Raw genomic sequence first — 15,287 nt, forward strand, 5'->3', positions numbered from 1 at the left:
CAGAAGGCTTTGAAAACAGCCTGTTTCTCCTTGAGGTGTCACAGAAGTCCCTTATGGATAAGAAAGGTCGCACTTCAATCCAATAACAATTTCCATAGTGTTTTATTTAACACATTATCGACTCTTGGAATTATTCATTGATCCCTGGAAGCCAGTTTGTTCCTGACCCCCCTCATGTTTAAAAGTAGCTGTCATTCGGACGGCGAGAGAGGAAACTGAATCAGAGTGAGACATCTTGTCAGCGTTTACGCCTCTTTGTGTGAACCTACTTAACTCAAACCGCTTCCTGTTTCACATCAAGTAATTGAAGTTTGATGAACGCAAGTTTAAAAAAATCTCGAAATTTTAGCAACAAGAATGAGAAAAGTGAAACAAGAGTGTATGCAGAACTAAACTTTAATTATTTATTCAATTTGATACAAAAAAATTAAAATTATTGGTAGCCTAGTTACGTCATAGTCTCAAAAAACAGGAAATATGTTGGAGATTCAACTTTTTACTCACTGTTGCAATCTTTGTTTTGGTGGCTGGTATTGTTTTTTCTTTCCTCAGTTAAAGCAGAACCCTGAGTCTGCAGCACCACCTGCTGGACTTATTAGGTACAAAATCTCAGGCAGCTTGACAAACTGAGTAGTTGATGAATGCTATTGTTTCAATCATAATCATAAGGTGCAAATACGATTGAGTTATGAGCACAAGAATGACAGGGGAGTAACATTATTGTCTCAATTTTATTCATTTATTTTTGCTTTAGTATTTTTTGTGTATTTTACACAGTTTTGTATTGTGAATTTTCCTTACAGATACTGTATTTGAGAAAAAGACTGATTATGTTGCCTCTATCTCTTTAGTACTATTTTAAATCAGAAGCACAGACAAGAAAAAACACCCTAATGGTTCACTCTCATTTTATTAAAGTACAACTCTTGACCAAATCAGAGAAAACAAATAGAAAAAACTGAATCTAAAGAAAGACAAAAAAAATCAAGCTGGGATGTTAAATACTTGCTTATCTATTTTATTAGAAGTTGGTTGCGGTGTAAGGAGAATTTCTTAATATTTCATAAAAACTCTGGATGTGGGTGTCCATCATGTCGGAGCGACAGGGTTCCAGGGTTGTTTCCGTGGAGCTCCATCTTTGTCTTTCTTCTCCAGAGGCCTCAGGTGACACGACAGGACCAGGTCTCTGACAGACACAAACACATGTGAGAATGGACCTGGAGAAAATTTAAGGAGCCCTATAAGGACTTTAATGTTTTAGATGATTTTCAATGACTCCTGAGACATTTCTTAAGGACATTGAGTATTTCATAAACCTCCTTTTAATACCTTTGAACATTTTTACATTGGTTTATTTACACATTAGGTATCCTGGAAATATGAAGACTAAGTACGGAAATCTCTAAAGCATCCAGTATCTGTAAAGGAACAGCAAACCCTTCTTAAACATCCTGGATATCATTTTAATGGTCCTAGAATGCCTTAAATATGAAGCCCACAGCTCATCTCATGATGACACCTAATTCTCAGGAACAGCTGTCATAATACTAGAGTTTTAATGTCTGTATGATTCTAGTTAAAATTAGATGATAAGGATACCTTTTTGGACATGACAGAAACAAAAACATAAGTCTGTCAGACTCATAATTGGTCGATTTTGTGTTTTAGAATGGCAAAAATTACAGAAAATTTTTGGTAGTGCACCTTTATCATTGTTTTTTTGTGTCTGACAGCATTTTATGATGGATTTATTCCTCTCTGTCTTATGAAATCAGTGCAGATTTTTAAAGTTAATGTTACTTTTTGACACTAAAATAAGAAAGACTGTGTTGTTTTCAAACATGTGGTATCAAAATATAATCAAAGAATAAAACATTTTATATCCACACTCTTCAGACACATTCCAGGAGTTATGACAAAACCTTTGACCTGTGTAGGATTTCCTGAAAGTATTTTAAAGACAGATGACATGACACATGTAGAATCTGTTTACAAGACTGTTAAAATGACCCCTTTCTTGTTCAGTGTGCTGCCAGGACTCCCCAGAAGACCTTGTCTTGCTTTAAGTGCTTTCATGGCTGCATTTAGGACCCTATACCTTTTAAAATATTTCCACAACTCCCAGTAAGGCCTCTTATCAGCTAGAAGTGTTTTCAGGACACATTAAAGGTCTTTAAAGCCTCCAGGAAGTGCTTCCAGGAGGCTGGAGTTACCTGAACTGGTCGTAGGAGACCTTCTGGTTGACCGCTCTCAGTTTGGCTTCGTTCTCTCTCTTGTATTTCTGCTCAGACTCGATGGCTCCCTGCAGCTCTCTCTCCAGTGCTGAGAAGTTGATGACATCACGCTGTGAGCTTGCCATCACCTGATGATGTCACACAGATACAGGTAGGTTGGGAATAGGTTTGAAAAAAATAACCTGAGTATGATAATACCTAGGAAATTAGTGGACATGCTGATGAAACATTGAATCATTTATTTTTTCACTGCTATGTAACCACACAACTTTGGTCAGATATGAGTTACATTTTCATTTCTGCTGACATTTTATACAGTTTTCCTTGAAAGATGTAATATGTTATGAAAACAAGAGCAACAAATGTCTCTGCCATATAGTTACTTTATTTTATTCGAGCATTTTGTTGTCCACAAAGGAGATCATTAGGCTTCAAACCACCCTTTTCTCATTTGCAATTGAATTTCAGTCGCTTTTTGAATTACAAAAATGTATTTGGTTAACACCCTGATCTTCAGTGAAATGTGATGGAACATTTATGATGTATTCCTCAACATTATAGATATTTGATAGTAATGCATAATTGGTCAAATTGAGATATTTATTCATTTATTCTGCTTGCCATTTCATCTAAGCTTCATACCTCCCAGAGATTATTCTAATGTTATTTGTATCATTAAGGGTTAACCTTATGTATATGCCACTGTCTTTTATAATCATAGGCTCTCATATTATCTTTAATTGTGATTGACCTAAACTGTAAATGAAGGATGTTAAATAAAATACAAAAAAGAAGAGAGAGATCTCTCGTTAACAGCCTATAAACTTTTTCAGTGAAAGATACTCATCAGTGCTCTATGTTTGTTTGCTATGCTACATAATGACTGTTGTTACAAACACTTAAATGCTAATACTTTTTACTTTACGGTGCCATTTATGTACAGGACATGTACTCATCTCAGTTGTTTTACTTTGTACGCCATTAAACGATAGGGGTACTTGACTGGTAAATATTTCGACAGTATGAAGGACTTGTTAAAGTCATGGCTAACGAATAAAACTACTGTTTTTTTTTTTAAATATTTAGCCACCGTTAGCTTCCGGGGCTAACACCATTCAGCTAAAACTTCTGTTATTCTCCGTTGGCCCCAGAGTTAACTAAAGCTACTAAAGCTACTTCTTACTAATACTAATAATTACTACGAAGACTAAACGGACACTGAAAATACCTTTATTTTCTTACCTGTAAAAGTTTAATTTCCTCGTGTTCACAGTCAGTTGTTGTGCTGTTTCCAGTATCCTCAGTAGTCGGGTACAACAAAGTGTCTCCATGACGACGGGCAGGTGGTCTACACATGCGCAGTAAGGGAGTGTTCCAGAAGGGCGTAAGATGAAATATTTGATCCAATTTGAGACTTAAAAGTCGGTTGCTCTTTCTTTAATTCACAGGGTTTTCTATTTCTTATTTATCTGTTTAAATCATTGTATTTTTGTTCTATCATCACTGATGTGATGTCGTCTCCCTCTTCTGTTACGTAGACTTTTTTTTCCCGTTTATTACGTTGTCAGTTATCTTATTCATACGTCATATCCTATTGTCTTTTATTGCTTTTGTTATATTTTAGTTGTTTTTTAGATTTACTACAGTAATTGCCTTGGCTCATCGCTATTTCTTTCAGTGACTTTATTTTTTTGTTGACATTTGTGCCCACATTTTGTTCTGACATATTTGATTTTTTGGTGTTTATTTTATTACTTCCAGATATCCTACCTTTGTCTTGTCTAAAAAGCTTGTAACATCTCATATTAAAGGCACTATAAGTAAAGTTTATATTATTATACTATTACTATATTATCATTCTTAATAAAATGTTATAATTGGTATCAATATTATTATTATAATCAGCATCAGTATTTTCTTTTTTTCTAACTCAAAAGTAAGAATACTATCTCCCTTTCACTTAACACCTGTTTTTTATGTGAATGTTATATATATGTGATTGTTTACTAAGTCTGAGTTTAAGACAACACAGATTTTACACTTATGAAAAGACATCTTTTCTTCTGCTTTCCAAAATCAGCAGGATTATTTATGAGATTGTATGCCGCGTGTCTGCCTGTGATCAGTTTCCATTTGAAAATCATAAAATCACACATAAACACCACTGTATGGATCAGCTTCATTTTTATTTAAGGTCAGTAAAATACCCTCTTATGTACAGAGTTTAATCTCTTAAATTTCCATGTCAACTTTGTTCTTTATCTGTAATACATTTAACCTCAATAATATAAAATCATACAGCATTGTACAGATGAGAATTTCTAGAATTATTCTTACAGCAGAACATAGAAATACAAAAGTAAAAATATTTTTGTAAAATTAATCCCTTTAAAAAACACTAATGTTCTGTAAATCCTCTGTAATAACTTGTGGTGTCCCTCAGGGAACTATCCTCGGTCCCCTGACCTTCCTTTAAATGTTCTTTTTATTTAACATTCAATAAATGCTCTTATTTCTGTTTTAAATAGAAATATTCAGACTGCATTCGAACTCATTTCCCATCCTCTTCAGCCTGTAATAAAAGGCACTGCTCCTCTGGTGTTATTTTCTCTCCAACATTTAGTCTGCAACACTGGATCCAAGGACTCCATAATATCCGTGACCACGGTCATCATGTAATAAATGTTCATCCAGTGTTTAATACAACCAAAGTCCTCTCATTTAAATACTTGGTATCAAGTCCTTTTATGTGCAAATGTGTTTTCCAGCTTCAGGGAGCACAACACAGAGCAGCATTGTTCCAGAGGTCTTCTGAAAGGCATCTGATTGCTAAAATACCTGAAACGTTTGTTTTTATACCAGCAGGGATGTCTAAAAACTCAAGATAGAAACAAGACGCAGAGGTGAAGAGTTCTGAAGGTTCAAGCATTGTGAGGCCTCTTGGATTGCTGCATATAAAGGTTGACATATCAGGGTGCTAGGACTTAACCCTAACTGACAGGCGTAGGTGGTTCTGCTCAGGTTCTGCCACCAAAGAGGTGCTGTGTAGCAATAATTCTTGGTTAAACCCCCGATGAAATGTCAACAATGTTCAATTGCGACTTTGGGATAATATTGTTTTTCTACAAGGTCTGACATAAAAATGAAAAGTGAGGTGTTATGTTTTGATCTTATTGAGGTCTTAACTGAGTGTACTTGGTTTGATCTGGTTCCTTTAAAGCAAGACAAAGTGCTGCTAGAGGTGGTTAGCTGGTTACATTCAGGGTAGAAACTTGTTTTTTAAAGCTCTATGTGATTGTGCGATCAACATGTTTGATTTTATAATACCACATTTAATCAAAGCGCTTCATAAGCCCAGTTCAGATCAAACACCCTGTTTATATTTAGCATTAATGCTGCATACTGAACATTCAGATACCAACGGACTATACACAAGTACATCTTCAGTCACAACCCGATCACCCACCTCATTCCTCGTCTTGGTCTCTTATAAGCTCTTCTAACTTGGCTTGACAGCCCTAAATGCTGTTAGCAGTGAAGCCCCTGGGAATTAGAATGAAAGGGGATAAATAAGCCTACATCTAAGAAGCTAGCAATGCCTCTTTAACAGCTTTTCTCCCTCATTTTATCATAAAAACGCTTTAAATTGCACAGTGAAATACTACTGAGCACTGGTTGCTGGTTAGAGTGAATCGGCCACTCGATTTGAGATGACAGGTTATGATGGTAGTCATAGGCAAGCTATTCTAAGATGTGGTTCTTGTGAGCAGGAGCCAGCTCTTCTACAGAATACCAGAGAATCTTACACTAATTTGTGCTTTAAGTTAGAGGATGGAGATGTCCCATCTTTTATTAATTTCTGCCTCTTATTCCCAGAGCAGTTTCAGTGTTTGGAGCAGTGGTTCTCAGCTGGTGGGTTGGGACCCAAAAGTGGGTCGCAAAGCTGTTTCCGGTGGGTCACAAATGTGCACCAGGAAAAAAATCTATCTGTCCATCGTCTACACAGCTTATCCCATGTGGCATCACAGGAGGCATGAGGCTATCCCAGCTCTCACTGGGCGAGAGTCAGGGTACACCCTGGACTGATCGCCAGTCAACTGCAGGGCTGACACGTAGAGACAAACAACCAGACACGCTCACACTCACACCTACAGCCAATTTGGAGTCACCAATTAACCTAACGAGCATGGAGAGAACCCACACATGCATGAGGAGAACATGCAAACGCCACACAGAAAGGCCCTGACCAGGAAGTGAACCAGGAACCTTCTTGCTGTGAGGAAACAGCGCTAACCTCCGCGCCACCATGCAACCCCCAGGAATAGAGAATATGTGGCATTAAGTTTGTGAAAGCCTGAAGTGGACATACAAAACAACTATTCCATTTTTTTAGGTTTTCTTGTGACGCCAAGTAGATTTCGGTCTTTTTCTGAAGATTTAAACTTCGCAATCTCATTTTCTTGGATAACAAAGCTGATTTTCCCTATATTACTGTGAATGGCGTCACATCAGAGTTGAATGTCTTCCATTTGCTAGGAGCTCGCAACTGGGGTACCGTGGATTGTTCCAACTTTCCGAGTCAGAATTCTGAGCTCAGGGTGCATATTTGATGAAGTATCCTGACTGTCAGCTCGGAATTTTCAAGTTCTGAGATTAAGTGGAAAGCACCATCACTCTGCCACAATGCCAAAGAGGAGATTGCCTTCACTCGCAAACTCATGCTAAAAGATGTGAACTACACCAGGCTCTTGAGTCTGGTTTCTCTTTGGCCAATCACCACACATACGCACTGGCGTGTAGAGACATTGAGCCATTATGCTGTTATTTGGTGAAAGAAACACCCCCTTTCCATGCAAATTGGTCTTACATATTACGCATCTAATGAAGAGGTTGGTAACGGCATGGTGTTAATAAAATAAAGATTAGCCTACTGTCTGTGAGAGCTGATGAAGTGCGCTGCAGTTATTATGACGCACAAACTCTCCAGAGATCAGGAAACAATTCTACCTCTGTATGGCTTAAAAATAAATAACGTGTAAGTAAGGTTACTGCCAAGGGCTCTATAGTGTTAGTATATTTGAAAGCAAAGCACTTGCATAGAAAATCTCTGTTTATCAGACAAAAATTTGGTAAATAAAAACTAAATATTTGAGTCTGATGTTATTGTTGTACGAGAGGTTTTTTATGGGCCCCAGAAGATTCTCAGGTCTTAGATTGGGCTGCTGAACACTGAAGTTTGGCAAAGGTTAGTTTGGAGGAAATACTGTGACTTAATTTCATCAGGGGAATAACTCAGATAATGTTGCCCTTATTGGCAACTGTTGAGAAACATATTGTAGCCATTACAAAACGTTTTCCATTGCACAGGCTTAAGAAGTTGCTAACTGGCTGTTGAAACATACGTGTCTTGCCTTTTAAACCCAGTTGGTGATTTGATGAACTGAATTACAGGCAACACCGTCAGCCGACCTGATTGAGCTGCAACAGCTCAGTTCACATATCAACAATCGTCCTCTGCAACGTTCTAAAATGGTCTTGTTGCATAGAAAATCTTAGGTCTGAACTGGGCTCATTAACAACTACATTTTAAATGTTTACTAGAAAGTGCCTTGGAGTTGACGCAAACTCCACATAAATTTGTTCTTGAGCAGCCTTAATAAAGGATGAAATCATGTTTGGGTTCAGAGTCTTACAAGGTTTTTGACAAATGGAGAAACTAAAATGCCAATTCTTTCATAAAGTCAGAAATTCTTTGTGGTCCATTCTTTGCAATGAAGTTGGATAATCTATCAAAGACTGCAGGTCTGTTGTATTCCTGGTCTAAGATCTACGAAGTTCTCAAGGGATCCTGACATTAATATGACGGCTTTGCTTCTAAGAGCAAGTATTCCTACTTAAGGTGCAGAGAAGTGTTGTTGTTGGTATTTGGTTTGGATCCTTAAGAGTTAATCTTTCAATACCAATTCAGGCCGCTAGATGGTGCCACAGTGGTTTGAGAAGTCGTCAGGCTCCAGACCGCTGACCAGGGTCAGTAAAGGCACAGTGATCAGGATTCAACATTGACAGCCAGTTGATTCCAAGCTCACTTTCTGATGAACTTAAGGAGGTGAAACTTTGATCCAAAGGTAATGAGAGTTCTTTGACACTTTGGAAGATCTTTGGCAGGTCTGAGTGGGGGGCTTTGAGGGTTTCAGGAGCGCTCCTGGAGGTTCCCCCTACCTCTTGGAAAAGACGGTATGGTACTCTTTTAGCATTAACTCCACTATCTGGCTCTGGAACACCATGTGGATCGTCATGTTGGCCGACTCGGTCTGGGGCCGGAGCAACGTGGGGCCAAACACGATGGCGACGCTCTGAAATGACATCCTGTTCGACTCCTTATGATCGATCACTCTGGAGGGAGAGAGAGACAAAAAAGACTGTTAGAGGTTTAAAGGACTTTTCATATTTGAAGGTTTTGACAAGGAGGAATTGATCAGGATATTCCACAGTCAGCTGTGAGTGATATTATTAGAGAGTGGAAGTGTTAAGGAACAACAGCAACTCAGCTGTGAAGCAGAAGACCACATAAAATCACAGAGTAGGGTCAATGACTGCCAAGACCATGGTGTAGCTTGAGTGCTCTTATCAAAATACACCTTATCCGTGCCTAAGTACATGTGATGCAGTCTTCAGTCACTAGCTTTAGTTTTTCAAAGTCTGAGTGTAAACTCACTTGAGCAAGTGTCTGAACAGCAGCTCCATGGTGTCATGGTTTGGCAGAGGCAGCAAGCGAACCAGGTCCTTCATGTAGGAGACTCTCAGGGTGTAGTCTGGGACTTCTGCATGGAACAAAACACAAAGAGTTGCTTTAATAGAACATGTCCACGCCTTTGGGGACAACAACCCATGCATCATTACAACACTTTTGCAACTGGGCTTTTTGAATGAAGTTATGTATAAGGTGTGGATTCTGTTACTGACGGATTGCAGCGATGAACTTCTCGAAGCAGCTGAAGGGAAACAACGGCTCTGGAAGCTCCCGTAGGAAAAGTTTGAGAGCTCCTGTGATGACATGGATCTCCTCCCACTGACCATCCTCCAGATCTAGCTGCTCCTCTGCAGAGAGACAATGAATGGCTGTTGTGTGTCTAAAACTACCTAGTATATAACTACATCATCTGCATACGGTGACAATTACAATTATTAAAACAACCAAGTATACCACTACATCATCTACATACAGTGACAATCAGGATGTACTTTTCATTACAAGTCTATTGATTCCTGAGTATTTTTGATGAAATTTTGCAAAGGTAAGAGGACAGAGTGGTGGTCAAACATACAGACTGTCTCAGAGACAGGAAGATTGACCATTTGTTACCATGATCTGCTTTGTGTCGTAGTTTCTGGATCACAGCGAGGTTCCCGCTCACTCTGTAGATCCCGTCGACATCCAGACCTGAACATACACACTTAGATTAGTCTCATTTGTGGTTGTTTGATTAAACTGTGTATTTGTTTGCTGATGTTTACCTCTCCTCTCCACTGCTCTGATACACTTCTCCACAAATTTGGGGATGGTGGTGTTTTCTCTGTGACAGAGTGTATCCAAGTGACAGCCGAACACGTTATCTGGATATTAACATTGAAAACTGAAGCATTAATAAAGGTATTAAGTAAAAAATCAACTGTAATGCCTGATAATTGACTGCCATCACACTGATTTAGCTGCTTTCTGACAATGAGCTGAGATGTCCTTTTTACCTCTGATGTAGCCTTTCTCTTTGACACTCTGCAGAGTCGGCCTACGCTGGAGGAAACGCCGTAGTTTGGTTCGAACTCGTCTCTGCTCAGAGTCGGCTGTTCCTGATGAACTTCTGGTGGCTGAAACACAGAATAAGAAATATAAGGGCTTTCAGCGTTCATGGCGCTAGAGCTAATGACAGGACAGGATTCTTTTACATTGTTTTCATGCTTACTTAGAGATATACTATATAGACAAAAGTATTTGGTCACACCGAATAGTTATTAAAGTACATGTGTCCAAAACTAACAGTTTTGAGCGCTGCCAGAGCAAAATTGTTGTTAATGGACACAGGCCATAAAAGTTAAAGATTTCAAAAGTTACATGAATTTAACGTGAAAGTTTTTTGGGAAAACACCTCCATTAAGACTAATAATTATTAAAAATACAGTAAGATGCATATTTGAGACTATTTTGATAAAGAAACACTGATAACTTACATGTTCTCTTCCTGTCTTTGTCCTCTTTGTCAGAAGCACCGTCAGTCTCTTCCTCATCTTCAGACACATACACCAGTTCCTGAAAGAGTTTAACTGTATGAAACAACCTTTCACAGCAGGTATACCTATCCCAGTTCTGTCTGAACTTTAATCTCACTCTATTTCTCTGTAACTCTTTCATTTTATTTTTTTCCATTGACTTATTTTATGGGAGATCCGGTTCAGAGGACTAACAGATTAGCTGTGGTGTTGAGTGTTTGTTACCAGCTGTCTGATGGTGTCCTGTATCACTTTGAGCCAATCCCCAATGATGCTTTCTGTGTCGTACTGCATCAGATACTCGCAGCCCTGTCGAGTCTTCAGCTGCAAGGAGACACAAATAAACCACAATCATGCACAGCCTAGACACTTTGCACACTTTACAGCAGTCTTTTAGATATAGTTCATACACATTAGGGCAGAAAATGGAGATCCTTAAAATATAACGCTACAATAAAAATAAAAAAAGTATCCTTTGTCCATGGCAGCACAGAAACTGAAACTTCACAAGAGGCGGTAAACATCAAAACCACCTACTAGATACTACTGTCAAACACAGTAAGGTTAAGGTATAGCATTCTGTGTTTGGCAGTAGTTGTGAGAAACTGTGGTCATACATAATTCACATACTGCATGCTGTATGCTGTATACCGTTTTGGCTAGATCAGTGTACTGCAAGTATAGTGGGCAGTTCAGATATGGACACAGAGTTATGAGAACCTGGTCAGATACATTCCACTCAGCAGTCACAGAGTCACTCTGAAGACCAAACAACAGTCACAGAGTCACTCTGATGACCAAACAACAATCACAGAGTCACTCTGATGACCAAACAACAGTCACAGAGTCACTCTGATGACCAAACAACAGTCACAAAGAGACTCTGATGACTTAACAACAGTCACAGAGTCACTCTGATGACCTGACAACAGTCATAGAGTCACTCTGATGACCAAACAACAGTCACAGAGTCACTTTGATGACCAAACAACAGTCACAAAGAGACTCTGATGACTTAACAACAGTCAGAGAGTCACTCTGATGACCAAACAACAGTCATAGAGTCACTCTGATGACCAAACAACAGTCACAGAGTCACTCTGACGACCAAACAGTCACAGAGTCACTCTGATGACCAAACAACTGTCACATAGCCACTCTGATGACCAAACAACAGTCACAAAGAGACTCTGATGACTAAACAACAGTCACTGAGCCACTCTGATGACCAAACATCAGTCACAGAGTCACTCTGATGACCAAACAACAGTCACAGAGCCACTCTGACGACCAAACAGTCACAGAGTCACTCTGATGACCAAACTAAAGTTACAGAGCCATGACCAAACAACAGTCACAGAGTCACTCTGATGACAAAACAACAGTCACAGAGTCACTCTGATGACCAAACAACAGTCACAGAGCCACTCTGATGACCAAACAGTCACAGAGTCACTCTGATGACCAAACTACAGTTACAGAGCCATGACCAAACAACAGTCACAGAGTCACTTTGATGACCAAACAACAGTCACTGAGCCACTCTGATGACCAAACAACAGTCACAGAGTCACTCTGAGCACCAAACAACAGTCACAGAGTCACTCTGAGCACCAAACAACAGTCACAGAGTCACTCTGATGACCAAACAACAGTCACAGTCACTCTGATGACCAAACAACAGTCACAGAGTCCCTCTGATGACCAAACAACAGTCACAGAGTCATTCTGATGACCAAACAACAGTCACAAAGTGCAAGAAAGTATTTAATTCAAAAAGCACCTGAGCTGTGCTTAATGTTAAATATCCTGCACTGCTCTTACTGCTTTGCTGTATTTCCAGTACTGTAAGAAGGCTCAGTGGTAAATTGCCTTAATTCATACGCATACTTACATGCATATCAGCTATCTCAAATGATTGTTTCTACCTTATGTTAACCTGCCTACTTCCTTTCATTTTATGCTTCTGACCATCTCTAGTCATCATTCTTGTACCCTTCACATTTTTTGTTCTGGTACAGTTTATGATGGTTAAAATGGTTGTACCTCTAAAACGTTCTTTTTGGATGACTTGTCCTTGTGGGCCCAGCTCACTGAGGCTCCTCTCAGCTCGACTGTGTACTCTGGAACAATCTGTGAGGATTTACTCTGAAGACAGAAAAAACAAGGATAAATATCATTCTCAGAAGTTTGGCCTGCATTAGAACTGAACTGCCTGGCTAACAGCTACAACACACCACCTTTCACTCCACTCAGATGAGCCTCTTATTATGCAAATTTATGAATGACTCTCAGTCTCGACAAAATCAAAACAGCTGAGATACAACAGAAATGATCTCCTGTGAGGCATGTGCCAATGTGTGTGATCATTTCTTATAACTGTATGTCTGACTGGTGAAGAAACTGGATCTTACAGCGTTCCCAGCTGGAGCAGACTTGGGATCTTTGTGGAAGGTTAGGATCCCACCATGGAGGACTGTCCAGGACTGACTCCAGTTTTTCCTGTCAACCACAACAAACACAGATCAAACATGATCCACCGACTCTTTGTTCTAACTGAGCAGCCTTCATCACATACATGTCACTTCATCACATGTAAAATGGAGAAAACTGCAGGCATAAAACACGTATCCATTCTTTCTCCCTTCACAGACCGTTAAAACTGTCATTGTCGTCATGTGTGGGGTGCGCCAGGCTTAACAGAACTTCATTGACAAACTGAGGCTCTACAATCAATAACACACTACCTGATCTTTTTCCCATTATCCGCTACTTTGGTCTTGTTGATGATTCCTGCCTTCTCCAGCAGATGGCACTGTAGAAACAAAGGCACAGCCAGTCAGTCATATAGGTGAGTCTTCAGGTTTCTCTGAGCCTGCAGGTTGCCTTTGAAACACAACCCAGTACAAACATGGGAGTGGTTGGTGAGCAGATCTTTTTGCCTGCAGCTCTGACACAATTATATACCTCTGAATAAAACTTTTTACACCATGAGTCTCGCCTTAGAAATGCTTCCTTGAACTGTAAACACTCTTGACTTACCATCACACTACGCCCTTTCATCAAATCCTCACCAGGAAATAGTCACAAGAAAACTCAAGGTCTTCCTCAATGAACCTCAAGGACTCACTGGAAAACTAAACTAGAACAAACAAATGTTTATTATGACATCTAGATCCTCCTGAGTCATCTGCTGGAACATTAAAACCTCTACAGAAACCTCTGTAACATCATGAGTATGCTTCTGAATCACTTAAACCTCTGACAGCTAATGTTTTATCTTCCAGGGTAGAGTTTAGTTACTCTTTTAGGACCCCAAAGTTCTCCTGAAGGACCTCTAGCAGATTGCCAAGGCAGTGGCAGACTTGGGATTTATGAGGGTCAGGGGCAAAAATGATAAAAAAGGCACCTACTGTATGCAGAAAGGCACCATTGTTCAAAAGTTGTCAGATAGCTATAGCGAAGTCTGTATTGCTGATTTATAAGGTGGTCACTAAGGATGGTACTTTGTCAAATTTTGTCCATTAAGAGGCCACTTACAAAGACACTTTGTCTAATTTTGTCAATGGAGAAGACACTAAGGAGTGCACTTTGTCTAGTTTCACCTATTTGGAGCACACTTAAGAGGGCACTTTGTCAATCTTTTGTCTATTTGTAGGTCTCTTAAGAGGGTACAATGCCCAATTTTGTCCATTTAGAGCAATGGTACCCAGCCTGGGCAGACAAAGATCTTGGGGGGGGGGGCACCAGGCTTTGTCTGCTCAGAGGCTGCCAAATTAGATTTGCAAATATTGACTAAAACAATGATAAAGAAGTTATGAAGTATTTTATACAAAGTTATTTTGACAAGAAAAGCATGCATAGGCCTTTTTTAAGGGTTTTCTCAGTGAAATAATTAAAATCTATGTTGATTTTTGGCAGCAGTGTGTCAATTTTTCTTATTTCTTGGGTCCTGGGGGGGGGGCAGTTTTTCTTAGGTACGTGTGTGTGTGTGTGGGGGGTGGGGGGTGGGGTGGGGTGGGGTGGGGTGGGGTGGGGGGGTGGGCTCCAAGGAAAAATGGTTGGGAAAAAAAAAAATGATTTAGAGGACATTTAAGACGGCACTTTTTCAACCTTTGTCTATTGAGAGAGTACTTAGGAGGGCGCTTTGCCAAATTTTGTCAATTTGGAGGACACTTAAGAGGGCACTTGTCTGATTTGTCAAGTTAGAGGACATCTTAGAGGGCACTTGACCTAATTTTGTCACTTACAAGGGCACTTGATCTTATTTATCAATTTAAAGGACACTTAAGAGGGCACTTTATTAAATGTATCTATTTAAAGGACACTTAAGAGGTAATGCTGACAAATTTGTCTATTTAGGGGGCCCTTTGTTAAATGTGTCTATTTAGAGAGAACTTAAGAGGGCATGTTGTCTAATTTCAGTGCTTTATAGATTCCATAAGACTTCTCAAAGATCACCAACACTAAACAAAAAACAAGACACCTAAAATCTCCTTTTAAATCCTGTCTTTGCAACAGTTAAATCCCTAAGGAATCCAAAGCAGCACATTAACAATCCTGAAAACTCTCATTGACCCGTAACTCACACAGGCTCCACTTAAACCAACAATGCATCCCCAAACTCTCCTGGATGTTTCCCAGAAATACTCCTTTAGGATCCCTACATCCTTCTTGAGACAGCAGGGATTTGTCTTTGCAGTCACTACAGGTGAGCCAGTTTTTAACACCTCTTAAAACTGATTTCTTAAACTGTCATAGACCTCTGAGATCCTACAAATGTCTGAT

At 39.5% G+C, this 15,287-nt stretch overlaps 2 protein-coding genes across 3 annotated transcripts in view; both read right to left on the reverse strand.

Annotated features, from left to right (window-relative positions):
- Positions 1-734: 734 nt before the first annotated feature.
- Positions 735-3,556, reverse strand: ccdc103 (coiled-coil domain containing 103). The gene is made up of 3 exons (XM_041778430.1): positions 3,477-3,556; positions 2,214-2,362; positions 735-1,186 (listed from the first exon to the last, which is right to left on the reverse strand). The coding sequence occupies exons 2-3, from the start codon at positions 2,357-2,359 to the stop codon at positions 1,090-1,092; spliced, it is 243 nt and encodes an 80-aa protein (XP_041634364.1). The 5' UTR covers positions 2,360-2,362; positions 3,477-3,556; the 3' UTR covers positions 735-1,089.
- Positions 3,557-7,310: 3,754 nt separating this feature from the next.
- arhgap27l (Rho GTPase activating protein 27, like) overlaps positions 7,311-15,287 on the reverse strand; it is a 45,574-nt gene continuing 37,597 nt past the window's right edge. For both annotated transcript variants that reach the window (XM_041817522.1, XM_041817521.1), the window contains 11 exons: positions 13,247-13,314; positions 12,914-13,001; positions 12,546-12,647; positions 10,725-10,823; positions 10,461-10,539; positions 9,981-10,100; positions 9,750-9,848; positions 9,598-9,675; positions 9,198-9,332; positions 8,950-9,055; positions 7,311-8,627 (listed from right to left, as the gene is read on the reverse strand). In XM_041817522.1, coding sequence (XP_041673456.1) covers positions 8,450-8,627; positions 8,950-9,055; positions 9,198-9,332; positions 9,598-9,675; positions 9,750-9,848; positions 9,981-10,100; positions 10,461-10,539; positions 10,725-10,823; positions 12,546-12,647; positions 12,914-13,001; positions 13,247-13,314 — 1,152 coding nt within the window. In that variant the 3' untranslated portion in view covers positions 7,311-8,449. The remainder of the gene's footprint in view (positions 8,628-8,949; positions 9,056-9,197; positions 9,333-9,597; positions 9,676-9,749; positions 9,849-9,980; positions 10,101-10,460; positions 10,540-10,724; positions 10,824-12,545; positions 12,648-12,913; positions 13,002-13,246; positions 13,315-15,287) is intronic.

Source organism: Cheilinus undulatus, linkage group 21 (genome assembly GCF_018320785.1).
Source record: "Cheilinus undulatus linkage group 21, ASM1832078v1, whole genome shotgun sequence".
In the NCBI taxonomy this organism is placed as follows: domain Eukaryota; kingdom Metazoa; phylum Chordata; class Actinopteri; order Labriformes; family Labridae; genus Cheilinus; species Cheilinus undulatus.